We start from the raw sequence: 27,029 nt of genomic DNA, 5'->3' as shown, positions 1-27,029 counted from the left end.
AGCTTATTTTTCCTAAGAACATATAATGAACACAGAAGGAACAGTGTGTGACACTAACAGAAACAAGAGCACAAAAACAACTTGCTGTTTTTCCAGCTGAAAATGCAGAGCTGCTTCCACCTACAGGCCAGAGGAACAATTGCAGTATTTCCATCTGAGCTGAGATGCGGAGTCAGGTTGCTAGGCTGAGGGCACCGATCACTTCATCACCAGATGGCTCTAAATCTTCAACCAGGAGTCATTCACATGCTGGGCCAGTGGGAACATGGTGCTTGTGAATCAACCCCAATGTCTTAGGGATCCTGAGGAATGAACAGCTATGTAGCTGCAAGTGTAATGGAGCCAGCCTTGTTGGCCCAGTATTTACCCTGGGGAATGCTGGTTGATTCTGAAGGACCAAGTGCACTATTCCTATCTCTTCTGTCAAATGTGAGAGCTGTGAGAAGTAAATAAAATGTATCATCTAGTTGCTGAGAGCTTGCTATAGGGCAGGCAGACTTTTAAGCACTTGAGGGTAGATTGGTCAACAAAACAAAACTGTCTGTCTTCATGGAGCTTAGATGAGATCATAGGTTTGAAAATATTTTGTAAACACTACTGGTCCCTTGCAGAGTGTCCGTGTTTATAGCATACTGGGAAACCCTGCATGTTTCTAACCAATGTGCCTCTGTATTACACTTGGACGCGGTACTGTCACTCAGTTGGCTGAACGGAACTCTCCACTTCCTCTTGCATGCCAGGTTTCGGGCCACTCACTGCACCTTCTCAAGGATAGGAACGAGAGCTTCAGTACTCTATTTTCTCTGTCTCCAGGATCTAGCATAGTACTGCTCAGAGTAGGCTGTATGTGTGCTGAATGGAATGGACCTAAACTAGGATTGAGTTGATAAAGCTAAGTATTAGAATCTAGAGCATGGGGAGAATGAAGAATAGATTTAATTACACAGACTCATGAATGGTTTTTTGCTTTTGTTTTTGTCTTATTGAAGTATAAGTAATTTACAATGTTGTGTTAGTTTCAAGGTAAAGAAACTCCCGGCATTGCAGGAGACCTGGGTTTGATCCCTGGGTTGGGAAGTGAGTAGTAACCCACTCCAGTATTCTTGCCCTTGTCCCTGTCCTTGAGAAGCTGCAGTGAGTGGCCCGGTGAGTGGCCCAAACCTGGAACACAAGAGGAAGTTAAGTGTTCCATTCAGTCAACTCTGAGTACAATCTGGAGAATTCCATAGACAGAGAAGCCTGGCAAGCTACAGTCCACAGGGTTGCAAAGAGTCGGACATGACTGAGTGACTAACACTTTCACACTTCACACACACACACACACACACACACACACACACAGGGCTTCCCAGGTAGTACTAGTAGTAGAGAACTTGCCTGCCAATGCAGGAAACATAAGAGATGCAGGTTTGATCCCTAGGTCGGGAAGATCTCCTGAAGAAGGTCATGGCAATCCACTCCAGTATTTTTGCCTGGAGAATCCCATGGACTGAGGAGCCCAGTGGGCTACAGTCCATGGGGTCGCAAAGAGTTGGACATGACTGAAGCAACTTAGCATGTATTTTGTATATCCTTTTTTCAGATTCTTTTCCATCATACCTGTTATAAGGTACTGTATATAGTTCCCTGTGCTATATAGTAGGTCCTTGCTATTTACTTATTTTATATATAGGAGTGTGTATATGTTAATCCCAAGCTCCTATTTAACCCCTTCCCCTCTGCTATGCCCTTTGGTAACCATCAGTGTGTTTTCTGTACTCATGAATGGTTTATTCTGCACCTGCACCTCCATCCTCATGGCTCCCAGCACATCTGTCTGCTCCTTTGAGGTACACTCAGACCATACCTGTGATATCCTTCTTACTCATTGGTTAGTCCGCATGGCTCTCCTTTCTTGGATCTCCTGTCATATGATGGACTCACCCATAGAAATAAACCTTTAGACATGCTTGTCCTATGTTACCCTCCAAAAGTACTATACTTTGATTCAGAAATAATTCTATGGTACTATTAGTAGTCGCCCAATCTGTAACCACATACAACATCCAGTACAACTTGGGGAAGGAAATAAATTAAGGTACAGCCTACATTTTTCTTGTGAAATAATCTCTGATTTCCAGATATATATATATATGTGTGTGTGTGTGTGTGTACATGTATATGTTTACATACATAGTGCATGCATGGTGCTCAGTTTTTTTTTTTTCACTTCATCTTCTCTATTCAGTTCTGATATTTGAATTTGGGATCTAATATAATGGGACGTGAGTCTGAGTGAACTCTGGGAGTTGGTGATGGACAGGGAGACCTGGCGTGCTGCGATTCATGGGGTCACGAAGAGTCAGACACGACTGAGCGACTGAACTGAACTGAACTGACTGAAGGAAGAGTTGGTACCAAAGATGTGATTCTGGGATCCCCGTTTCCACAGCTTTGTCTGTGAGCTATAATCTAATGTGAAAGTGTTAGTCACTGAGTCCTGCAACCCCGAGGACTGTGGCCTTCCAAGCTCCTCTGTCCATGGAACTATAGTATATGACTCTGTAAAGTACCATGTTGGTTTTAATGCTGACTTTTCTTCTCTTCTTAATCCTTCTAAGCATGGTTGCTTGGCTCAGAATCAGAATTTTGTAAAAAACATTTACAAAATGTGAACTCTTGGCTTTCATTCCAAATTTCCCAAGTCCAAATCTCTGAGGCTGGAGCTCCCAGGTCTGCATTTATAACAAGTGGCTTTGGAGATTCCAGTGTGTACTCAAGTTTAAGAACCATCGCCCTGGGTGCATTGTTAGCGGGAAAAGTACATTGTGAAAGGTCCCTGGGTGGCAAGCTAGCAGCCAAGTCCAGAGCTTTTCCTGTAATGGGCATGTGCTTCTGGAATTGGTTTCCTTGCCCAGATCAACAGAGCATGAGCATTTTAGATTTTAGGCCACAGGGACAGACTCACTTATGACACACAAAGCAGCATGTGTGTGTTGTAGCTGCCTTACACTATAGGAAATTCCATTCTTTGAGTGAGCACTTTAAAAATAAGTATTCTTTTCTCCAATTATTAATTAAAATAAGACAAATAAAGTAAATAAAATTAAAAGAATTTGTAATGCACCAACTTATGACAACTACTGACATATATGTATGTATATATATATACACATAGCCTTGTTTATGGCAATAAATAGACTTATATTCCACATATGAGTTTACAAAAGCTCTCACATTTATATTTACATTCTCTACTTTTGAACACAAATCAATTAAAGTTAGAAAACAAGAAACTTTAGTCACAAACGTATATTATTTTAATGTATACTTTAAAGATATTTTAGGAACACATGTATACCTGTGGCAGATTCATTTTGATGTTTGGCAAAACCAATACAATATTGCAAAGTTTAAAAATAAAATAAAATTTAAAAAAATAAAAAAATACTGATTTTAGCCTTTTACCCTAAATATTATAACTGAATCATTAAGTGGAAAAAAGTAATCCCTTCCTCAGCTGTAACTAAAATAACTATCTTGGTAGCTGATTCTTCCTAGAGTAATGACCTGTTTCTAATCCTTTTCTCTTGTTCCTCTTTTTCTCTCTCAGTCTCTCTCCCCCTGTCTTTCTCCTTCCTTCCCTTGCATTAAGAACCACATAAATTGTTTTAAATTTTCATTTACAAATCTGTATTTTAGTGTAGAAAGATCTGTCTGATGATGATTGAATGTTCTTTTAAGTATTTTTAAAATACCACTGGTTATGGCATATTTATCAGCTTTTCTAGGACTCAGATGGTAAAGAATCTGCCTACAATTCTGTGGGAGACCCAGTTTCAATCCCTGGGTGTCTGGAAGATCCACTGGAGAAGGGACTGGGTACCCACTCCTGTATTCTTGCCTGGAAAATTCCCATGGATAGACGAACCTGGCAGGTTACAGTCCATGACATCACAAAGAGTCAGACATACTGAACTCATGCACTTTGCTTCTTCGAGCATTTATACTCAATAAGGCTACCCATTTGGGTGCAGGTGAAATTCAAGTTGCCCATGCTATATTGCACACTTAAAAAAATTTCTTTTATTTTAGCACATACAGTTTCTTTTTCAGGCATCTTTTCAAACATTGGTTCATGGGGAAAAAGTAATCATATAGGGAATTCTTGGTCATGTTAATATTTACCATTTAGCTATTTGTAGCTATTGCCTGACACTATTCTAAATGATTTACAGACACAATATTGTTTTATTTTCCCAAGCACGTCATGATGTCTGCTTGTATTGATATCCTCATTTTACAGAAACTGGAGCCCAAGCGCCTTCAGCCTATAAACTTCAGAACAAGGATTTATACCCTGAGCTGTCTGGATTAAAATGCGTACTCTTTCCCACTGAATGATGTCAAAAGGTTAGGAGCCATGGCTCTACCTGGGGCCCAGGTGCTTGGGAACCCTTTATGGGCTGTTCTGCCCAGCACTTTGGAATGCAAACTCCCTTGAGCAAGCCCTTGTTGGCATAGTTTCACCAGTAGCCTGTCTTAGGTAGTTAGCGAATATTAAAATAGGCCTAATAATAAAATAGCGCTTGGTCAACCGTGTAGCCCCCTGACTGAGGGGAGGAGGAGAATAGCTCACTTTCCCTGGAGGGCCTGAGAAAGATCAGTTTACAGGCGTCAGCATGGGGTGTAACCCTTCTTCCTTCTCTCCATCTTGGCACTGGCACGTGCTTCTTGTGACCATCATCTCCCATTAGCCCACGGTCTGGGCAGAAACCATGAACAGGGCTCTTTTTCTCCCCCACCCCAAACACGCTCAGTCCTTTCACTGACCTCAGTCCTTTCACAGCTTCTGATTGGAGGCTGGTTGCTGCAGATAATGACCTCCAAGACCCCTCTGTGGGTTACAGCCTGTTTGTTAAGACACCTGCAGCGGGGAGCAAGGAAAAGGAAAAGAGCAGTATTTTCAACATCCCCAGGAACCAGAAGCACAGAAGACTGGCAGCATTCCAGCCACCTGCATGGGCCCAGGGCTGGCAGCTTCCCATGTGTCCTTTCCAGACAGTCTGCTCGCTAAGATGAGGGATCTTCTTCAGTATGTTGCCTGCTTCTTTGCTTTTTTCTCTGCTGGGTTCTTGGTTGTGGCCACCTGGACAGACTGTTGGATGGTGAATGCAGATGACTCCCTGGAGGTAAGAAGTCAGTAGGTTCTTTTACTGACCCAAGTCCATCCGACTTTTCCCTAAGCCCCCTGTTGCATTGCATTCTAGGACCAGTGATTGTAGTACTAGCCAAAGTGGATAGATTTATTCCTTACTTGCTACTTACTGAGTCTTTACATTATTAACTTATTTAATACACACAGCTCATCTATGGGGTAGGTATTGTTATCCCATTTTACAGATGAGGTAACTGGATAACCTCCCTTTCTTCATAAAGGTAAACTCATACAAGCATAATTGTATATGCTTTCCAGAAACACCTCTTCCACTGCTGTGTATACCCAATTGAATAACATTCCAGTAACATCCTTCCTCTCAAACAGAAATTTGCTAATCTTGAATATAGCATTAAGGATAATGTGATAGACTTTCTTAAGAAACAAACATCTAAAAGTTGATCAAATGATTAAACTCAAGTCATACCCGATTACTGTGTAATGGAAAAATCTCCTTTTAAGGAGTTTCCAAATAGGATAAAAAATTCCGTGTGAAACCAAATCTTTCCAGTGTGTCCCAAAGTGCAGGGGACAGATATGGAGTCAAGAAACCCTCTTTTAAAAATGAGTTGCTCTTGGGAACCTAATGTTCATCCAAGAGATGAGTGAGAGGTTCATATCTAAAAATTTTATTGTTGTCACTAGAGAAGTTCTGAATGAGGTAATTTTGAAATTTAAATTTTTTTTCAGTGGCTATAAGAATCTGAAAGAGGTAAAAATCAATTCTTCAGAATCAGCAACTATTCATTAGCAAGGCCTCAAAAAGTGTAGGTAAGAAAAAGAAGCTATATCAGGAACTCAAATAAAGAATATATAGCAACCCACTATGTTCTCCTGTGTACATCCTGAAGAGAACAATTTACTCTAACAAATGCTATAACTTTATGAAGTTTAAGAAAGATACCCGAGGGCAAGTTTTTATATTTTTTTACTAATTTTATTTGTTAAACACTCAAGTTGGAGTTTCAGATGGAAAGTAATAATCTTTCTGTTTTTCTGTATATTATTATGTTTCTGTTTTATTTTTTTCTTTCTTTTAAATTGCCTCTGACTCCTACATGGCACTTCAAAGCCAATAGAGTTTTAAGTATTTCTTTAGCTAGAACTTGAAAATTATATTTCTGAAAATTGTAATAGAATTGAAATATTATAAAGGATGTCTGTTATATGTTAGTCCAGGGTGCATTATCTGACCATGCACATAACTGATGAATGAAATAAAAAACTGTCCTTTTAACAGTACTCAGAAAGTGCAGATAGAAACATTCTGCTACCATTAGCTTGCTAGAATATGGACTGTCAGTACTAGGTGATGAATACAAAAATATGCTGGACTTGAGCACACTTAAAATTACTTTTTTTAAAATATGCAAAATCACATCTAAAAACATTCTTAAAATATTTTCTAAATCAATTTGAAAATATTTCCCCTTAAGCTGATGGAACTGATAACTTCACTTGATAAGAAATAAAAATTTTAAAAGAGTCAGACCTTGCTGAGATAGATTGGAAGTACTAGCACTTAAAGTGTCTCCTTGATTTCATCTCAGTACATACAAACAATTTGCCATCTGTTCTGTGCAAGAACACTTCTAGTGAAAATGAATGGAATGAGAAGTCCAGTTTTCTCACCTCCAGTAAATCCTTGCGAACTTTGGACTACAGTTAGTAGTTCCTAGCTTTTTTCATATATCCTGTACCTGAAATGTATCATAATAAACACTCCCCAAGAAGACTTCCCATTATAAGAACCTTTAAAATTCTCTCCAGCAGTCTCTTTATTTGTCAATATTTTGTGGATCTCTCATAATAATTGCTACTTCATTTTGCAACGTGTAAAGTCATAATATTATCCATAAACGTCAAGATATGATACTCACTGACACAATTATACTGTTCTCCCTCTTTGCTTCCTTCTCATGGATATATATACATATATAATTGGTCCATATTAACAACTCACTTTAAACAACTATTGGGAAAAAAAAAGTTGACACAATAAAAGTGCTTTAAAAAAGAAAAAGCATAGCCATATAAAATTTGAACAAAAATGGATATAATGAATTTTTAACTTTGTTAATCTTTTATTGTGATGAAGACATCAAAGTCGAAAAATGGATTCTATAGTTCAGGATAACATAACAAACATGAAATATATGTCATGTAAAAGGTGCTCTGCTAATCCTACTAGGGGAGGCAAAGATAAAACAAGAGCAGGTCCTGCTTTTCATGAGTATACACTTAGACAGGAACAGAGATACCATGAAACTATAATAAAGGGCAGAGGCCAATTCTTATTGAGAAAGAAATGAAGTACCAAGGGAACAAAGAAGATAGGCGACTATTTCCTGTCAGGGACATTGAAGCAAGCCTCAGGGAGTAAAAGCCATTGAACACAAAGCCTCAAAAAGATGCAAAGGATTTCAAAAAGTAGAAATGGCAGCAGAGGTCTTCCTAGAGAGGACAAATAGCAAAAATACAGAACAAATGTGAGTAACAGGGAGCAGATAAAGCTCAAATACCCCTTTGCCTTACTAGAGAATACTCAAAATACAACAAAATAGTATTTTTGTCTTATTTACACCTGCCCTGAAGAGAAAAGTTCTTTGAGTTAAGAAAAAGAATAGATGCATGTGTATGTATAACTGATACATCAGTTATACATACTGATACATACTGATGATCAGAATCACTGTGCTATATTCCTGAAACCAGCATAACACTGTTAATCAACAGTATTCCAATATAAAAAATAAATAAATAAAAACATTAGGGAAAAAACGCATGGGACTGTGTCGTGCACAGCCCCAAGTCAGGCAGCAGGGGTCCTGAGCCATAATGCTGCTCCTCCTTCATTCTTGGGTCACATGTGTCCTGGAAACACTGCTGTGTGACAAGAACTTGGGTTTTGAGATTATTGTAGCCTGTGTTTGCATCTTAACTGTCTTCTACTGAGGATGTCACAGCTCGTGTTTTTGGCCCAGTTTCCTCAATTATAAACATGAAGTCAAATTCAGTTGTTTTAAGGTCCTTTTCAGTCTTATATTCTTCAACATCAGAACTCCTTGGTTATGACTCTGTCTAGAGACATGACTATGTCTTCCAGGGAGATGGCCAGCCTACACAGGAGGACCAATGGCATCTAGAGCCTCCCCAGAATTTTCCACTAGGAAATCTAATGTTAATAGTCTTCATTTTTCTGTAGTTTCATATATTCTCTCTTCTTGTTTCCCACTCTCCTTCCATCCTTGTTTTTTCCTTTCTATTCTTCCTCCCTCCCTCCTTTCTTTCTCTATCTTCTGCCTCTCATTTCATTCTCCCCTTCTTTTTTCCCCTTTTTAAAAAAATCTTTTATGCTCTACTTCCCTTTTCTTCTTTTTTTTCTCCCCTACTCTTCTCCTTTGTCTCTTTATCCCTCTATTTGTGCTTCTCGTTTTTCTTTTCTATCATCTATCATTCCACAAATGCTCTTTGATACCTATTGTCTTCCTGATACTGTAGTGGGTACTGATTATGAAAGAGGATGAGTCTTGGATCTTCCTTATGTTTCTCCCAGCATATTGGGAGAGACAGAAAGGTGAGCTGATAGACACAGTATGCTATGGCCAGTGAGTGCTGTGATTACAGGTACCTCTGAGTGGCCAGCTCACTCAATCATGAATAATAAGTGAAGGCTACCCAAAAGTATCCAATACAGACTGGAGGAACAGGTGAAAGGGCTAGAAAAATAAGAGAGTATTGCAAGCACAGGATATGATATAGGCAGAAATCTAGGTATGAGAATGCTATATGTTAATGGCTTCAGACATATTTCAGCATGGAAAGAGTGTCCAATGTAAGGAAAGACGATAGGTGCTGGATCATCAAGGGATTTGTGTTCAAGTAAAATATAATTCTTATATGAGGCTTTCCTTTATCTCAGTTGGTAAAGAATCCACCTGCAATGCAGGAAACCCAGGTTTGATTTCTGGGTTGGGAAGATCCCCTAGAGAAGGAAATGGCAACCCTTTCCAGTATTCTTGCTTGGGAAATCCCATGGAAAGAGGAGGCTGGCAGGCTACAGTCCACGGGGTTGCAAGAGTCAAACATGACTGATCTAAACCACTACCATAGATCTTATATCATAGACAAAAGTGGTTCACTCTAAGCAAACATATGTATGTGTTTTAGAAAAATCCATCATTCTGGCTAATGTGGGCATTAGAAAGGGTAAAATGAATTACACAGAGACCAATTAGGAGGCTTTTGCCATAGAACAGGAGGAAAACATTGATAATCTAAACTAGTGTGGCACCAAGCATTAAAAGTTGTGAAGATATGGGAAGCTAATGAACTTGAATTGGTGGGATTGATAATTGACTGTGAGACTGATGCACAAGGAGAAGTAAAATTTGAAATCCGCTTTCCTGTTTTGGGGCAATGGAAGGAAGGATGGAATCATTCACCTAGAGCTTAAATGGAGGAAAATTAATCTTTATGCAAAAGTTATCAAGCAGAAATGTTCCTACACCATGCCATTTCTTTTTCATTTAGGTTGCTGCACAGCACCCTGTGAGGGCCAGAGAGGTAATCCTTTGTAGTGTGGGTGTTTACAGGTTGAACCTGATGTTAGAAGGACCTAAGATGAAATCTCAACCTGCCAGGCAATAACTGTGTGAATTTAGACAAACGTTTAAGGTTTTGTAAAACCACATTTCCTCTCCTATAAAGGAAGAATAATGATATGCACATTGTAATTGTCTCGTGAGGGTTAAATGAGCCTATGTATCTAAAGTATTTACCACAGTACCAGGCAAATATAAATCAGTCAATAACTGTTATATATATTATCATCTATTTGCAGTTTATTGCTTTGTTTTTGTTCTGGAGGAGGAGATGACATTTTGTAGAATGTTCACTGAAGGGAAAAATATGAGATTTAAGTTCTGTTCCTATTTTCTCTATTGATTCTCTTGGACAAATTGTGTTCATTTCTCTGAGCTGTTGGTTTTTCCATTTTAGTTCCTATGATTGTTCCCTTTTTGTGTAACTAGGAGAATAAGGCAGAGAATAAAGACAAAATAGCATAAGTATTATATTAAATGCATTTAAAAATTGTGAATTAATAACATTATTAATATGTTATTATATTATGTGTAATTCTTCGTTATCCATAGTGAAATTGAAAAGTAGCTTCTCTACAAAGTTACTGGTCTCTCAATTATCAAAAAAAATTTTTTTTCACAAGTTTTTTTTTTCACTTTTCAGTTCAACTTTTGTTAGTTATTTACTGAGAAAATTTGCCATATACCAAGCAATGCTATGATTAAAATTTTATTAACACAAATGAAAGGTAATCCACATTTGGATTCATTTCATCTTCATAACCAGATTTTCCCCTGGGATTTCCATTTGCATTAATGATGCTACAAGTCTTTCAGACATAAGACAATTTTCAGACATGAGACAAGCATTAATGATGCTACAATTCTTTCAGATATAAAGTAAATATTTAAATTATCATAGCTAGCATATACTCTGATTATTTCTATACTAGTTGTACTTTCTAACTGATTTCCAATTCCTTCAGCAGACATTCGAGGCTACAGATACTCTTTAATTCGCCTCATTGTCTCCTACAATTCTTAGCACCTCCTTCTAAATAATGGGACTTAAGAGGTATTTGTTAATATAAACCGAATGGGTACCTATTATGATACTTGACAAACTTACTAAAAGAATGAATAAATAAATGAAATAAAATATGAAGTACTATTTGGAAATCTCACATTGAACAAGAAGTATTTCTGTAGAAAGATCATTATTTTTTCTTAGGCAAGACTTTTCATCTTGTTGCAATTTAAATTTTTCCAATATGTGGATCTGGTTCCTCTTTTTAATCAGATAACAATAAAGATCCAGTCCCCTGAGATGCATAATAAAATTAGTGAAGAGAGTATTCTCATCTAGAAAATATAACTTTTCTTCCTGGTGCTTCAAAGGGGGAAAGAAATGAAGAAAAGGAGAGATATAAAAGGAAATTAATACTTTATAATAATTCACTCAACATAAATTGTGATTTCTGTCACTGGATAGTAAACATTGCAAAATTAAGATACCATACTATCAAAAGGAAAACATTCTAAAATGATTAAATATATGGGTTAAATTAAATAATAAATATTACAATGAAAATACTTATATAGTCCATATATGTAAATTAGATGATATTATCATGAAGACCACAGACATTATAGTTTACCTAGTAAGTTTGCATTGTCCCATTCTTGCCATTTAAACCTTTAGCCAGTGCTTCACAGCTAAGTAAGCAGAGTTAACCAAACGTATTTTAGCAAATAAATTCATGATATGTAAATGGACTAGAAGGGAAAGATGACATTTATTAAGTTTATTTTAATCTTGCTTCCTCATCCTTATAAATACCTGTCTTGTGTTCTTTTAGGCCCTAGAATAGTAAGAAAAAGAAAATAAAATATAAAAATTAAAAGTTCAGAACTCTAGTATAAAAAAATTCAAAAGCCATTTTTGTTCAAAGTGAAAATGTTTCATGTTTTAGAAAACATTGTTTACTCTAGTATTATTAAAACTTTTGCATTTTAATAAATATATTCAAGTTAGTGCTGGAAGCCAGTAAGTTGCATCTTCAATGTTGCAGTACACTAGTGTGAGGTTGGCAAAGTGGTGTGAAACTATACGTTTCTATTTTATGGTGGTTTTTAGAAAAATATATCTTCATGACTTATCCCAGTTTTCTTTTGGCTAGTGCATTATTCTTCCTATATTTTATATTTACACATAAATCCCAATGCATATGCAATTATAACATAATGCATAGTGAAAAAGAAAAATCTTGTTTGATAGTGGTCAGCCAAGAATAAGTATTTACTAACTTGCTATGTATAGTTACTACATATGAAAAATGTGAATTACAGTATTTTAAGTTTCTCTCTTCTCAAAAGATGTATAAAATATATAGAGGCAAGACACATGCAAAATTGTAGTAAAAAGACAATGTAGGCAAAATTGTGTGTTGTTGCTTGTAACACAGAGTGATGAGAAAAGAGAAAATGGCAAAGACTAGATAGAGACTGATGGGCTGCCGTCTATGGGGTCGCACAGAGTCAGACACGACTGAAGCGACTTAGCAGCAGCAGCAGCAGGATAGAGACGCCTTAATGGGAAACTGCTAAAGAGTTTAGAATAAGAAATCCCAGGATTAAGGAATTAATTTTTGCCATTATATACTCAACTTCCTTGGTGGCTCAGATGGTAAAGCGTCTGTCTACAATGCAGGAGACCCGGGTTCCATCCCTGGGTCGGGAAGATCCCCTGGAAAAGGAAGTGGCAATCCACTCCAGTACTATTGCCTGGAAAATCCCATGGACAGAGGACCCTGGTGGTCGCAAAGAGTCGGACACGACTGAGCGACTTCACTTTCACTTTCATACTCAACTGGAAGAGAGATTATCAGTCTGGTTTCCATAAGCCTTGTCTATGTGGTATCCTGTTCATCCTTGCTGCTGCTGCTGCTAAGTCGATTCAGTCGTGTCCGACTCTGTGTGACCCCATAGACGGCAGCCCACCAGGCTCCCTGGTCCCTGGGATTCTCCAGGCAAGAACACTGGAGTGGGTTGCCACTTCCTTCTCCAGTGCATGAAAGTGCCACCATGGTAAATACTTTCCAGAGTCAATTGAGTAGATAGGGTCTAGGCTGACATCCAATCAGCATAAATTCCTAGTCTCAGTAATAGTTCTTAGACTCCTGGATTTGACTATTCTACTCTATCCAGTCAAGCTGAAAGGACATATAAAGATCAATTGTACATCTAGTGTATCAGTAACCATTTTCCATGGCAAATTTGAAATGAGAGTTAATGTGTATGGATTAGAAAAAAACCGACAAATATTTTCTCTCAGTAAACGTCTATTGAGCATCTATTATACACTGAGAAGCAGGGGTTGTAAGCTCCTTGAAACAAGGTGCCATTCCTATCTTGGTCATTGCTGTATCCTCAGCATTAGCTGGTTGACTGACATGGGACAGACACTGAATGAATGAACATAGTCTGAAAGACAGACTTGGGAGACTGATGCACATAAATGTGTATGAAAAGATAATGCAACATTATAAATGCTATAGAAATATGGACAGGTTGCTGTAGGATCTCTAGCTGGAGAGACTGGGAGAATCTCATGGAAGAAGACAGACTTTTGAGGCAAGGTTTCAATGATAGGCAGAAATTTGAAGACCCACTCAGTTCTTGCTAATTGTTGCTACATGGAACTAGGAATTCCAGGTGGCCACATTGGCCAGAAGTCTGTACTCTTATAAAATCTTTATGTTTTACTGTTGGCAAATAATAAATATTAAGAAATTTATGCTGGCTTCATATTTGTGTCTTGTACTTTTACTGTCACACCTTGGGTAAACTGACTTCTCCTCACTTCAGGATCAATAAATATTCATTGAAATGATATAAAAATTCATCATAATCAGGACTTCCCTAGTGGTTCCATGGATAAGGCTCTGCGCTTCTAAAACAGAGATCATGGATTCGATCCTTGACCAAGGACCTAGACCCCACATGCCATAACAAGGATCGAAGATGTGTCACAGCCAAATAAATAAATAATAAAAATAAAAACCCTTTAAAGATAAAATTAAAAAGTGAAAAACAAAACAGGGAAAACATTATTTACAGAAAAGTAAATGCTTTCTTTTTGCAATCGCCCTCTATGTTGTTTATCAGCCTAACTTTATGGAAGCTTTCAATGGCTAAGTCAAAGATCTCTCTTGGTAAATGTCACATTGCACTTGAAAATATATGGGTTATTTTCAAATATCTTTGACATTGATTTCTATCATAATTCCACAGTAATAAGAGAACAGGCTCTGTTATGATTTCAATACCTTTAGACCATGAAATTTTTGCACCTTGTTTTACATCCTCAGATACGTTCCAGTGTCTCCTAGCTTGCAGTCTATGGGAACTTGAATAGAGTTTTTATCCTACTGTTGTGTGAAAATTGTATAAATCTTAATTATGTTGAATTGGTTTACAGTGCTTTTCAGGTCTACTGTATCCTTCTACCTCTCTGTACATTCATTCTGTTAATTTTTGAATTTGATATTGAAACTCCAACTAAAAATCTTAATTTATCTACTTAAAAGATAATGGTAGTATATAGTGGAACTACATGTAACCTTGTTCTGTATTTTCCAAGTCTTCTGTAAATGTGTTATCATACTTTTATAATTAAAAAAAATTGAAATAAATAAAAAATAAAAATTATTGAAGTTTTATTTTATATGTTATCTATTAATATATGGATCACATGTTAAGAGGACAAAGCTTAAATTTGGAATTGTCCATTTTGGATAACACTGTGAGATAAAATTATAGTTAATGTTGTTTTTGTCCTTTCAGTTCAGTTCAGTTCAGTTCATTTCAGTTGCTCAGTTGTGTCTGACTCTTTGCGACCCCATGAATTGCAGCATGCCAGGCCTCCCTGTCCATCACCAACTCCCGGAGTTCACTCAAACTCATGTCCATCGAGTCAGTGATGCCATCCAGCCATCTCATCCTCTGTCGTCCCCTTCTCTTCCTGCCCCCAATCCCTCCCAGCATCAGAGTCTTTTCCAATGAGTCAACTCTTCGCATGAGGTGGCCAAAGTACTGGAGTTTCAGCTTTAGCATCATTGCTTCCAAAGAACATCCAGGGCTGATCTCCTTTAGAATGGACTGGTTGGATCTCCTTGCAGTCCAAGGGACTCTCAAGAGTCTTCTCCAACACCACAGTTTTGCCCTTTAAGAAATATTAACCATAATATTTTAAGCATCAGTCTGCTTTGCAAGAACCTTTTCTTAAAACTTTAAGGATTATAGAGTTGCTTGCTTCCCTCAGAGGGTAAAGAATCTGCCTGCAATGCAGGAGACCCAGGGTCAATCCCTGGGTTGGTAAGAGCCCCTGAAGAATGGAACAGCAACCCACTCCAATAGTCTTGCTTGGAGAATTCTATGGACAGAGGAGCCATGGGCTCGCAAAGAGTCAGACACAACTGAGCGACTAACATTTTCACTTACCTTTGTGCCGTTTAGAGAGTTCTTAATAAGCCATTATACAACAGAAGGATAAGTGAAGACTCTAAATTTTAGGCAAGGAGGGCTTTCCTAAATGTGATAAATAACCTACAATCTTTTAACCTTGTTTTTTGTGCACAAAGTCACCTTTAAGGGTGTCTCCAGTAAGTGCTATATTAACACAGAAGTTTAGTTAATTACAGCCACTATTCTCACGTACCTTGACTGAGTGTGAATACCAATCTAATATTGTGCCCTAGAGCATTAATACCTAATGAAATTGGATTCCTTGTTTCCCCTAATGAGCTCATTGCTTTTCTAAATACGGTTATTGCAGGTAAATGATCAATAGCCTTGAAAAATGACACCACTACTGGATTATTTTGGCAAGAAAAAAATACTTTTTAGCTTAAAATAAGTATCCTGAAATGTATATCTCATCTCATTTTCTAAATAACCTCACATAGAATGACTAAATTAGATTTCATTAATTCATTTTAGTAGCTGAGTTAGCAGGAAATTGGAGATTATTAGTCAATCTCTGATTATTAGAATAGTGACTTCAGGTCCACATAACCTACTTCAAGTTGGAATGAACTAGATCCAGTGTGTTTCTGTTCATTGAGACTCCAACGAGTAAAAGGCTATGAGAAGGCTTTTTTTTTTTTTTTTTTTCTGTTGTATTATAATAGTTTAGTACAAATCATCTCTACTATATCCATTTCCCCAGACCGCCATAGCACATTACCACAATTTGTTGACTTAACACAAGAGAAATATACTCTTGCAGTTCCGGAGGCCAGAAGTTTGAAGTCAAAGTGTTGGGAGGGTTGCACTGCCTCTGAAGGTTCTTAGAAGAGAGTGAATGCATTCCTCGCCTCTTTCAGCTTCTGATGACCTTTCAGCTTCAGTGACGTGAGGCTGTGTCACTCTGAAGTCCGCCTCAGTGGTCACATGACCTCCTTCTCTTCTTTCTGTCTCTCCTCTGCGTTTCTCTTTTTTTAAATAATTTAAACTTTTTATTTTGTATTGGAATATAGCCAATTAACAATATTTGATAGTTTGAGGTGAAGAGGGAAGGTACTTAGCCACACATATACATGTATCCTTTTTCCTCCAAACTCTCCTCCCATCCAGGCTGGCACATAACATTGAGTAGAGTTCCATATGCTATAAAATAGGTCCTTGTTGGTTACTCATTTTGAACATAGCAGCATGTACATATGTGTGTCTCTTATAAGGACACTTGTCACTAGATTTAAGGCCACCCTGGTAATTGAAGATGATTTCCTTATCTCAAAACTCTTAATTTAACTACATATACAAAGTTCCTTTTTCCAAATAAGGTCCCATTCACAGGTTTTGGGGATTAGAACATGGTCACATTTGGGGGCAGGGGTTGCCATTCAACCAATTACATCTACTTTTCTCAACTTTCATATGGTTCATTAGTAATGCTGAACTTAGTCACTACTCAGGTTACTATGTTTAAGTACTTTACAAATTTTATCATTTATTGAGCAAATCACTTGTATTATGTATGTTTTGTAATTTTTAATTCTTATAGTCACTCTAGCATTAGTTCCTATATAAAGACAAGGAGTTTGAGGCTCAAAAAGGTAAGATCTTGCTCAAAGAAACAACACAAGTAATGGGTGTCAATTTAAAGTCTGTTTTATCAGTTATAGTTTAAATTTTATGTGTATACAACTTTGGGCTTCCCTGGTGGCTCAAACAGTAAAGAGTCCACCTGCAACGCAGAAGACCCAGGTTTGATCCCTGGGTCGGGAAGACGCCCTGGAGAAGGAAATGGCAACCCACTCCAGTATTCTTGCCTGAAGAATCGCATAGATGGAGGAGCCTAGAGGTTACAGTCCATGGGATTGCAAAGAGTCGGACACGACTGAGGGACTTCTCTTTCAGCTGGCAGTAAAGTCTTATTTGCTGCACAAAACAACTTCAAAGCAGAACATGGGGCAGGGAGTTTCATAGTACAGTTATCCTCTGATATAATTTTCTTTTGCAAATAAAAATGTGCTATATTCCTTTCTTCTCCACATCAGTTATAATCTCCCTGCCTTTCATTTCTGTTCCCACTCTGCTCTGTTATTTATTCTTTCTTTAAGAAAAACTTTATGCTTTCATTTTCCAAGATAATTTGTGTTTAAATCTTACTAAACTATTCCCAGATTGCCAAAATAATGTGAATCTGTAATTAAATCAGAATAAGCAATCATATTAGCTCTGTTCCATATGCAACAGTTCTGTCAAGATTACTTGAAAACATTTCCTGTTGGCATGTTTATAATTCTAGGAAATCTATTTTGACTTACAGCTTATAAAGTATGAGAAGTTTCAGTACACTGCTACCTTTTAGCTTTAAAGTGGATCTTTAGAATCATCTGTACAACATTTCTAAGTAGTAGTGGTTTACAACTGTCAGGTTTATGAAATTAATGTTCAGTTTGTTTATATCCACATCATAGCTTAAGCGTTTGTAGTCTGTCAGTGGAGCAAGGGTGAAGTCGTGTGGTCTTTATATTTCATTTATTGTTGTCTTCATGTAAAACTTTCTTTGACCATTATTTTAAATTTATGAATTTCATGTATAATAACATGTTTCTTCAAGGGATTCATCTTCATGATGAAGAAAAATTAATGTACTTTCCTAATAGAATCAAGATGCCAACAGTGATCATCTATTGTTATATTGATTTTTTTTTTTTTGATAAGTAAATGTCAGCATAGCAAAATGAAATGACTTGATGATGGAACCAACCATAGGCATCTGAATGTGTTTAATTCTGATTTTATCCATCTTCAGCATGACTGATTCCCCCTCCACTCCCAAATCAGGAAATAAGCTTACTTTCTGTTGAGAAAAGTCTTTATTGTTAGTGCTTAAGAGAAAATACTCTAGAATATATGGTTTTGTTGTCAATGAAATGCAGATCACCCTTGTAAGCACTGGTCTCATAACAGCTAAGTTCTTCCTTTGATCAAGGTAAACTGAAGTGTGTCTGCCTGGCTGTTTCACATGTTGTCTTCTCTGACATCTAGGTGAGCACAAAATGCCGAGGCCTCTGGTGGGAGTGTGTCACAAATGCTTTTGATGGAATTCGCACCTGTGATGAGTATGATTCTATACTTGCTGAGCACTCCTGTACGTATGCCTTACACATCCCTCCTTGTCAGGGCAGGAAGACCAAAGGAAATTGAACTCAGGTTTCCATGATGTGTTTTTGTCTTCTACTATACTATAGTAAGGTTCTGTTCAGTTCTAAATGTTTTGATTAAAATTTTAGTTTATTATTTCTGAAATGTGAATTGAAGCATTTTTAGCATATTTAGTCTTTTCCCATATATTTATAAATTCCCTTAGGGTAAAATTGTTACCTTATTCAGCTCTGCTCTCCCACAAACAGTCTGTTGTAGTGCCTTATACACAGTAGGCTCATACTTAAAAAAATGAAATTAATTCTTTAAGGGCAGTGATTTTTATGATTAGAATTGATAGGTTGGATGAAAAGACTTCAGAGAAGTCTTTTAGCAATGACTTAGGTCAGATAGAAAGTTTACAATATTTCAGTGAATGATTTGCTAAGAAAGAGAGAAGGTCGAGGCAGAGGGGCAGAGACAGAGACAGAAGAACAGATAAGGAGACAAAGAGATAAGCAAAGAGATACAGACTGTGGGATCAGGGAATGAAAAAAATTCAGATATGTGACACATTATTAGCAGATATAAAAAGCCAGTTCCTTCATCTTCTCTACCTTTAGCTTTAAAGTATAATTAGGTGTTAACAAGGCCCTTGTTTCTATGAATAGAGACTTCACAGATTGAAAAGCCTTATTACTGATTTCTCTCCACTCTTCTCCATACTATTTATTTAGTTAGAACATCAAATTGTGCTAAGTACTAGTGCAGTCATTAAAGCAAATTTGTTTTAGTCTCTTTCAAATAAAATGATGGGTGGTGGTACAACATGGCAACTTCTTTTCTCAAGATAAATGAAAAGTAAACCCTTAGAATGTGACTTTTCCCCTGGACAGCTATTTTAGTCCAGGGAAAAGCACTTAAAAGGAGTTGTGCTCTAAAAACAGCATTCTCTGCCATTTAGGATTTGAGTGCCTGGAATACTTTTTAACATAATTCATAAGGCTTTTATTTCATTTTTTTTTGGCTAAAAAAAAAACCTTGTATGTTTTTTCTTTTTCCTTGCACTTAACCTAGTTTTACATAGAACGAAGCACAATTTGGTCAATAGGAATGAACATTTGTGTTCGTGTGAACACTAGGTTATTCTAGAAATTCAGGGCTAGGTTTAGAGCTGAGAAGAACAGAAAGATACAATATTTCCAACTTTCAAAATATTGTTATGTACATTTATGCAAGAAGACAATAAAATCATTCATAGGATTTGAATGATCTCATACTACACAGAGAAAGCCACTGTACTTTAAAATGGTCTTGTATCTTTTGCCTATACTATTTCACATTTTCCTCTTGATATATTTTTATCTATTACTTTTAAACAATATCCTAAACAATCTCTTAATATTCTTTAAAAATTCTACCGTATGCTTAAAGACAAAAGAGATAAAAATGTGTTCTAAGAAACTAATGAACTGTGAAGATGTTACCTATAAGAGCGTAGGATTTTATTTTTAGTCTTTGATATGTTTTATACAATCACAATTAGATCACCTTTCTCATTGCTCTTGTCTACTTAGGGTATTTAGACTCAGATGCATTTTTTAGGACTCTGTTGATACTGTTAGTCTGAGTCCACCTCATCCCTTCAAATCAGAGTATTTAATATTCTGGTAGCCAAATCCAAGACAATCTCCAAAAGGAGATTCCTGACTGGCCAGCATTAGCAACCTACTTAGAGAGCTGCCTTCTTGAAAGTGGACTAGCTATATGGTCCTTGGATGGCACCATAGGAGTGAGTCCTCAAGTTCCACGGAGCATCTGAATCACACTTGGTACGGGAGTCTAGGTCAGACAGGGGAAGACCAGGGCCCACAGTGATTCCAGGGCACTCTATCCAGATGACAATCCTGGCCCTGTTGCCCTAAGTTTCAAAGGGGACTTACAAAACTTCAAGGGAAATACTCCAGAGTGTGGGACCACTTGTTTTGGGGTGCTGAACAGGAGGCTTACTTGTGTATACCCATTTGAGGATCAAGGAGATCTGTCAAAATATAAAAACTATCAACCTAACAAGTTACATATTTTTCTCTTTCTTCAATTTTGAAAAAAAAATGAACTTCAGATTTGGCCTAAATTTGAGTCAAATTTTTAAAAATATCGTCACTTTTTGATATCTTAAATATTCACCTATTAAGGTACAGATTGATTTTATGCATTGATTTCCTTTCTTAGAAGGATTATGAAAATATTTTATATTTGAAATGAGGAAGATTGGCCACATTTTTACAGGCAGTCTATTACTAAGTAGGTCCTAAAGTGGTCTCATCATTGGGGAAAAAATTATTTCAGTAAAATGAAACCCCAAATCACTATGAAAATAAAACATAATTACTATAACATCAAAGCAATAAATTTTATTACTCCTTTCCACTAGCCAGCTAAAGTACCAATAGTTCTGACTTCAGATAATTAATCCTCCATTAGTGGTAACATTATCCTAGTTTTAATTTAGTATCACTGGGACTCACAATTGAGGAAACTTTCACAGTTGACGTTCCCATTACAGATGACTGCTACTATTCCACTTCTATTTCCCTGATCTTCTCTTTCCTAGACTTTCTGCCAAATATTCTCATTGGTGATGGCTTTAAAATATGTGCAGTTGACAATGCAAGGTGGATAGACTAATGCACAGTGTTGGCCAAGAGGGGTCACAACATAGAGGAATTAAAAGAAAATACGATTCTGGCTTCCAGAAATAATCTACTTAGTAACAGAAGTTCCTTCTTCTTCTAAAGATCTGCTGATGGCTCCCACCTGAATTGGCGTGAGACATCTTGAAGTATTTTATTCTTCTCGTCTATATCAAATTTTAACCAATTATTTACATTTTTCCAATAGAAATTCAAACAAATATAGTGATTAATTATTTACTGAATATTTATTGGGTATCTTTGGAAGAAGACATACTCTACTTTCAACATAGCTTTCAGCTAATACTTGTGAACAAGACTCATTCCAAAACAGGAGGCAAAAAGAGAAATAGTTATTTAGTCTCTGCCATATGCCAGGCATTTTGCTAAGAGGATCATAATAAGCAGTGCTTAAACAAATAATGTTTGTTTAAACAATTAATGTCAGTAGTCTTATATTACTTTGGATTTTATAAAAAAATTAAATAAGAGTATTTATTTTCAAGTTCATGCACATTTGCAGTGTGATTGTATTCACTGGGCATGTGTTGATGTATGCAGTTGCCTTTTTTCCTTTGGTGCACCTCTATGTATTAACATGTCTCCTTCCTCTGATTATGCTGAAACCACATGCTCTGATCTTCTAGTGAAGCTGGTGGTAACTCGGGCGCTGATGATTACTGCAGATATTCTAGCTGGATTTGGATTTATTACTCTGCTCCTTGGACTTGACTGCGTGAAATTCCTCCCTGACGAGCCATACATCAAAGTCCGCATCAGCTTTGTTGCTGGAACCACGTTACTAATAGCAGGTACTGGTCTGGACTAGTGATGGGGATAAAGATACTCAACTAAGGTTTTGGGATGAAGAAGGGTGTTGTTCTGAAAGAGTTCATTTTAGGATCATATGTGACTTACTTTTCTAGAATGAAGGAATAAGGAGCACATCTACCAACTCTGCTTTCCTTAGTTTTGTAATCAGATATTAATCTTTGGCTAATATCCCCAATCAAGGTTTTTGATGTCCTCAAACAATTTTTAACCACTTAAAAAGTATATAAAGCTTTAAATTTTTAAAAACTTTTTTAGTGATTATTCTTGAAGTTAAATCCTAAAGTAAGCCCCAAGCTGCCATCACCTTGCCTGTACATATCCTCACCAATTCTTTGCAATGACCTGAGTTGTATCAGTTGGAGAAGTTGTATAAGTTGGAGAAGGAAATGGCAAGCCACTCCAGTGTTCTTGCCTGGAGAATCCCAGGAATGGGGAAGCCTGGTGGGTAGCCGTCTATGGGGTCGCACAGAGTCGGACACGACTGAAGCCACTTAGCAGCAAGTTGTATCAAGTATTTATTAGACTTTTCTCATGTGCCAACTCATATGATCATATCTGTAACAATAAACAAGTATGATCTTATCTTCACTTAAGCAGAGAGTAAGTGGATGTCTGAAGACATAAATCAAGCAAGACTAAAAAACAATAAATCAAGACGCACTTTATATGGGGTTTATTAGTGAAACAGCAAAATTGATATTTTCCTGAGGTCAGCCATTAATTTCAATTTAGTCATCCTAAATAAAACACAGTGTCTTTCTTAGATCATAATGCAAATTGGGAGGAAGTGCACTATGAAAAAACCAAAATGTACGAAGATTGAAAACTGATGAGTTTACCCTCCAGAGTGAAAACCGTCTTCTTTTTTGGTAGCAGGAAACAGTCACCAAAGCAAATTTAAGTGGGAACCTGACTGGGATGTGAAGGGTAAATTGATGAGAATTTCAAAACTAAAAATACTTGGAGATATGTATATATGTGTAATGTGGGACTTTATGCCAGTTAACTTAATCTGTCTCCTTTTCTTGGTCTGCAAATTAGGATAAAGACCCAGCAATAGTATCCATTCTTAATTGTTACTGTAAAGATCCCAAAGTGGGCAGAGTAAGCTCATAGCAGAAAGTCTCACCCATCACATGGTCAAAAATGGGACCTCCCTGATATTTTCACACAAGGCCCTAAGGATCCTTAAATTACACTAAAAAGCCACAATAATTTATTGGTTTTTTTTTCTTTTCAAAATATCCATTCCCATATCCAGCTTAGTGAAAACATAAACCTTTTGTATATAACAATATACTTTGTTTAGCAAATTTAAACATGATTTAATGCTATGCAATTTTGTTCTAGAATTCAAGACATCACTAGATAATCTACTCTATTTTTCATAAAATATCAAAACTAAATTTAAAGAAAAATAAGTCAATGAAGAAAATTCCTGCAGGAATGGCTAAAAAGATGACTGAAGTAAATCACCCAAGATGACCAAAGCCTTGGAATTATCATTTGAAATTAGTATGCTATATATATATATATATAAAATCTGTTTTAAGTCTTAAAAAAAAAAAAGAATTTTCATGCTAAACCTATAGGTCGCAGTATTACAGAAAAGATGTAGTTATTTATGTCCTGTATTCTAAAGGTTATTATGTGTTCACGATCAGGTCCTTCTTAAACTTGTTGCATTAAATAATTGTGAAAAGAATGCAATGAAATTGTGACTTAAATGGAAATCACAGACTTACTAGGAAAAAAGGTGAGAGTTTCTTGGGGGCTTACAGATTTCAGAAACACTATTTTCATATAAGTTTTTGTTCTACAACTGCCCATGATATTTTCTTCCAATCTGAGCCCTGACATGCAATTTATACCTGTAATTTGTACATTTGAAAGGACTCTAGTTGCATCATTTCAAACCAGTCAATTTTCAGAAAGACAAATCTGTGAGGATTATATTTTATTTGAAATAAACAAAATTCTTAGTCTATTCTTACATGGTGGGTGTGGTAGATAAATTTTCAATTTCTACTTCAGTTATTTGTTTTTAACCCCAAAGCACTAAAATTACAGGTGCTGATTTTGTAGTTGACATAACTTCAATCATGGGTCTGGGTGGTGGGTCAGGGGAGTCGTAGACTACTCTTAAATACAGCATGATAGAATACTCTTAAATACAATACAATAGAATAACTTAATCTTCTTGGATTTATATTTGGAAAAGACATGAGTTATTTTTAGCAATTTCTATTTCTTTCAGGTGCCCCAGGAATAATTGGCTCTGTTTGGTATGCTGTTGATGTTTATGTAGAACGTTCTTCTCTGGTTTTGCACAATATATTTCTTGGCATCCAATATAAATTTGGTTGGTCCTGTTGGCTTGGAATGGCTGGTTCTTTGGGTTGTTTTTTGGCTGGTGCTATCCTCACATGCTGCTTATACCTGTTCAAAGGTAAGGACAAAATAAAATAGCACACTTCCTTGCCTCCAGTGTTATTTTTCCCAACCTAATGGAAACACATCTCACCAGCCCAAAGTAATATTGATAGCTTGATACTTATCTATTACCATTAGAAATTTCTATTGTTCAAGGACAACTGATTTGTAATACTAGAACCTTACTATCCAGTTAGTGATATATTTGTTGAAAAAGGCGGGGCGGGGGGGGGGCAGATACAGTTGTGTCCAATACACAAATAGATATTGATTATTTCAATGTGTCATTATCTTATACATCTCATTTCACACAACTGACTAAATTTAGCTCTAGAGTTAAACAGAGAAGTAGATGCAGAGTCAAATCAAATGTATCCTTGTTGTTAAAGAATGTAATGTGTTACTATTAGGTTACTAAAATGTCACTGAAATAAAACTAGGAAATTTCTCTTCTCATAAAAAAAAATAAAAGGAAATTACTTGGCTGAATTTTAAATCTAAAAACAACTTTCAGGTTAAAACTCTTAGATTTTCTTCTAGGGTTCTTAGATGATTCCTTCTTAAAATATTTATATTCTTGCCTCTTTGAGAGAAGAATATATAATTACACTTTCCCGAAAGTTTACTGAGCCATAATTATTTTTATATCGCTACATTTATCTCTTCTGAACAGATGTTGGACCTGAGAGGAGCTATCCTTATTCCACAAGGAAAGCCTATTCAACAACAGCTGTTTCCATGCCCCGGTCACATGCGATCCCTCGAACACAGACTGCCAAAATGTATGCTGTCGACACCAGGGTGTGAGGTGACATGTATCAGTCTGTATATATATGTTGTTCAACTAATCAGTGAGTTCAAATTAACCAAATAGCAGGCCTATCCAGGAACAGACATCTAGGCCTCAAGTCCGACTAAATTAATTGCTCAGCTTACTCAAAAAATTAGTCTCCTATTGCTTCTCCTTCTCAATTATTACTTTCTTCCGCATTCTTTTACCATCTCTCTCTCTCTCTCTCTCTCTCTCTCTCTCACACACACACACACACACACACACTTCCCCTGTATTTGATGATAAGGTTGCTGGGATACAAAAACATTTGCTGTGATTTCTATATTGCTACTAGAGATGGTGACATGGTGGTATTAAAATGAAATGACTCTTTTTAAGAATGGACAGAAACTTTCAAAGGAGGCCAGAGATTCTAATCTTTGAAGGGACTGACAAGCTTTTAGCTCTTTCCTTGGCTTTTGGCTCACTTTTTGTATTCTCCACTGAGTGAGTTATTTGATAACTCTGAAGAAGATGATTTTTCCAAATTCAAACCAGTATATCAAAGCTTACCATTGCTCTGATTCTGTTAAAATAGAAAAAGAAAAGAACAGCTCTATGTACCAGCCACTGGTGGGAGTTAAAGATAAAAAGTGCCCTCGCTATGCTCTAAATGTCAAAAGCAAATGCTGAATTAATACCAAATTAATATCAGAGTCAGTGCTGACTTTCTTCCTCATTAGCAACATAAGAGATCTGTGTATTATTTTATCACTACTCCAAGTTTGCTTGTATATTGTCAAACATTAAACCACAGCAGTTAATAGCTAAACCAGGGAGTTCACTTAGTATTGATTGATTGGGCATCTCAATGCCTTTCAGGAATGAGCCATATTAGAATTCACTGATTCGGGTGTCCTCTCACCCCTGGATTCTCAGTACCCAGCAAAAGAGCCAACATATGATAAAATGTAATAATTTTTTTTTTTGCTTGAAAGCAATAAAGGCTCACAATTCTCTACTGAAAAAAAGTCAATTTTCCTCACAAAATATGTGCTTTTTGAAAAAACAGAGTTATATACACATTTAAAGAAATCAATGAAAGATTGCTAATGGATTTTATTCACATACATAATATAACCATTCTTCAGTTTTTAAACTAAAGAGTTTTTTTAAAGCTATAAAATTTTACCTTAGTTTTTCTGTTTCCTTGAAAGTCACATGATTAGCAGTAATAGTCATGCAGTACCTTAACAGATTATAAAACCAAACCGAAAATTAGTTCTCTGGAAAATGGAAATACAGTTGTGAATTTCTGAAGCCCTCAAAAGAAGTGTTTCCAATTTTAAAAGCTAAATAATGTAAAAATGAGATAATAGCATCTTGTTCATATATCCTTGAAAATGATGTTCATACTTCACAAGCATCTCTTTACCAATATCTCAGGAGAATACTAGTCTAATCTTAGAATTAAGAGTGATTTATTGATTCACTTTTACTTCATGGATGTTACTAACTGTTTAATTGACATTTAGCAAAATTAATTATTATGTTTATTAATTATATGGGTTTTATTCTAAGCATTTTAAAATTTATTTTGTGTTTTTTACTCAACATTGGCATTTAAATTTTTTATTCCCACATTTATTTTATGATTTATTGTCTGTCATATTTTGTATATTCTATTAAGTATCTTGAAGTATTTCTGTGAAAAGGCAGGGTAAAATTAATTAAATGATTAATTAAATTTTAGAGATACAAAATTTTCCCTCCTGAAAGTTTTCATTTCTATGAGGAAATATTTCAGAAGATTATGGAAATAATTGAAATCGTTGACTGCTTTGAATTTTTTTTTCAATAAA

General features: G+C 36.3%; 1 protein-coding gene across 1 annotated transcript; it reads left to right on the top strand.

Annotated features, from left to right (window-relative positions):
• The first annotated feature begins 4,612 nt into the window (after positions 1 to 4,612).
• CLDN16 (claudin 16) lies at positions 4,613 to 26,873 on the top strand. The gene is made up of 5 exons (XM_061413053.1): positions 4,613 to 5,171; positions 18,340 to 18,442; positions 21,776 to 21,940; positions 24,220 to 24,411; positions 25,069 to 26,873. The coding sequence occupies exons 1-5, from the start codon at positions 5,001 to 5,003 to the stop codon at positions 25,200 to 25,202; spliced, it is 765 nt and encodes a 254-aa protein (XP_061269037.1). The 5' UTR covers positions 4,613 to 5,000; the 3' UTR covers positions 25,203 to 26,873.
• The last annotated feature ends 156 nt before the right edge of the window (positions 26,874 to 27,029 follow it).

Source organism: Bos javanicus, chromosome 1 (genome assembly GCF_032452875.1).
Source record: "Bos javanicus breed banteng chromosome 1, ARS-OSU_banteng_1.0, whole genome shotgun sequence".
Lineage (NCBI taxonomy): Eukaryota > Metazoa > Chordata > Mammalia > Artiodactyla > Bovidae > Bos > Bos javanicus.
Note: the sequence above shows the minus strand (reverse complement) of the source record. Positions and strands in the feature narration are given on the sequence as shown.

Bases quoted from the DNA above. Each gene is read 5' to 3' on its own strand.
- CLDN16 (XM_061413053.1), top strand. From the start codon at position 5,001: ATGGGCCCAGGGCTGGCAGCTTCCCATGTGTCCTTTCCAGACAGTCTG. The intron at 5,172-18,339 runs GTAAGAAGTCAG...TCTGACATCTAG, and splicing joins ATGCAGATGACTCCCTGGAG to GTGAGCACAAAATGCCGAGG. The intron at 18,443-21,775 runs GTACGTATGCCT...CTGATCTTCTAG, and splicing joins TATACTTGCTGAGCACTCCT to TGAAGCTGGTGGTAACTCGG.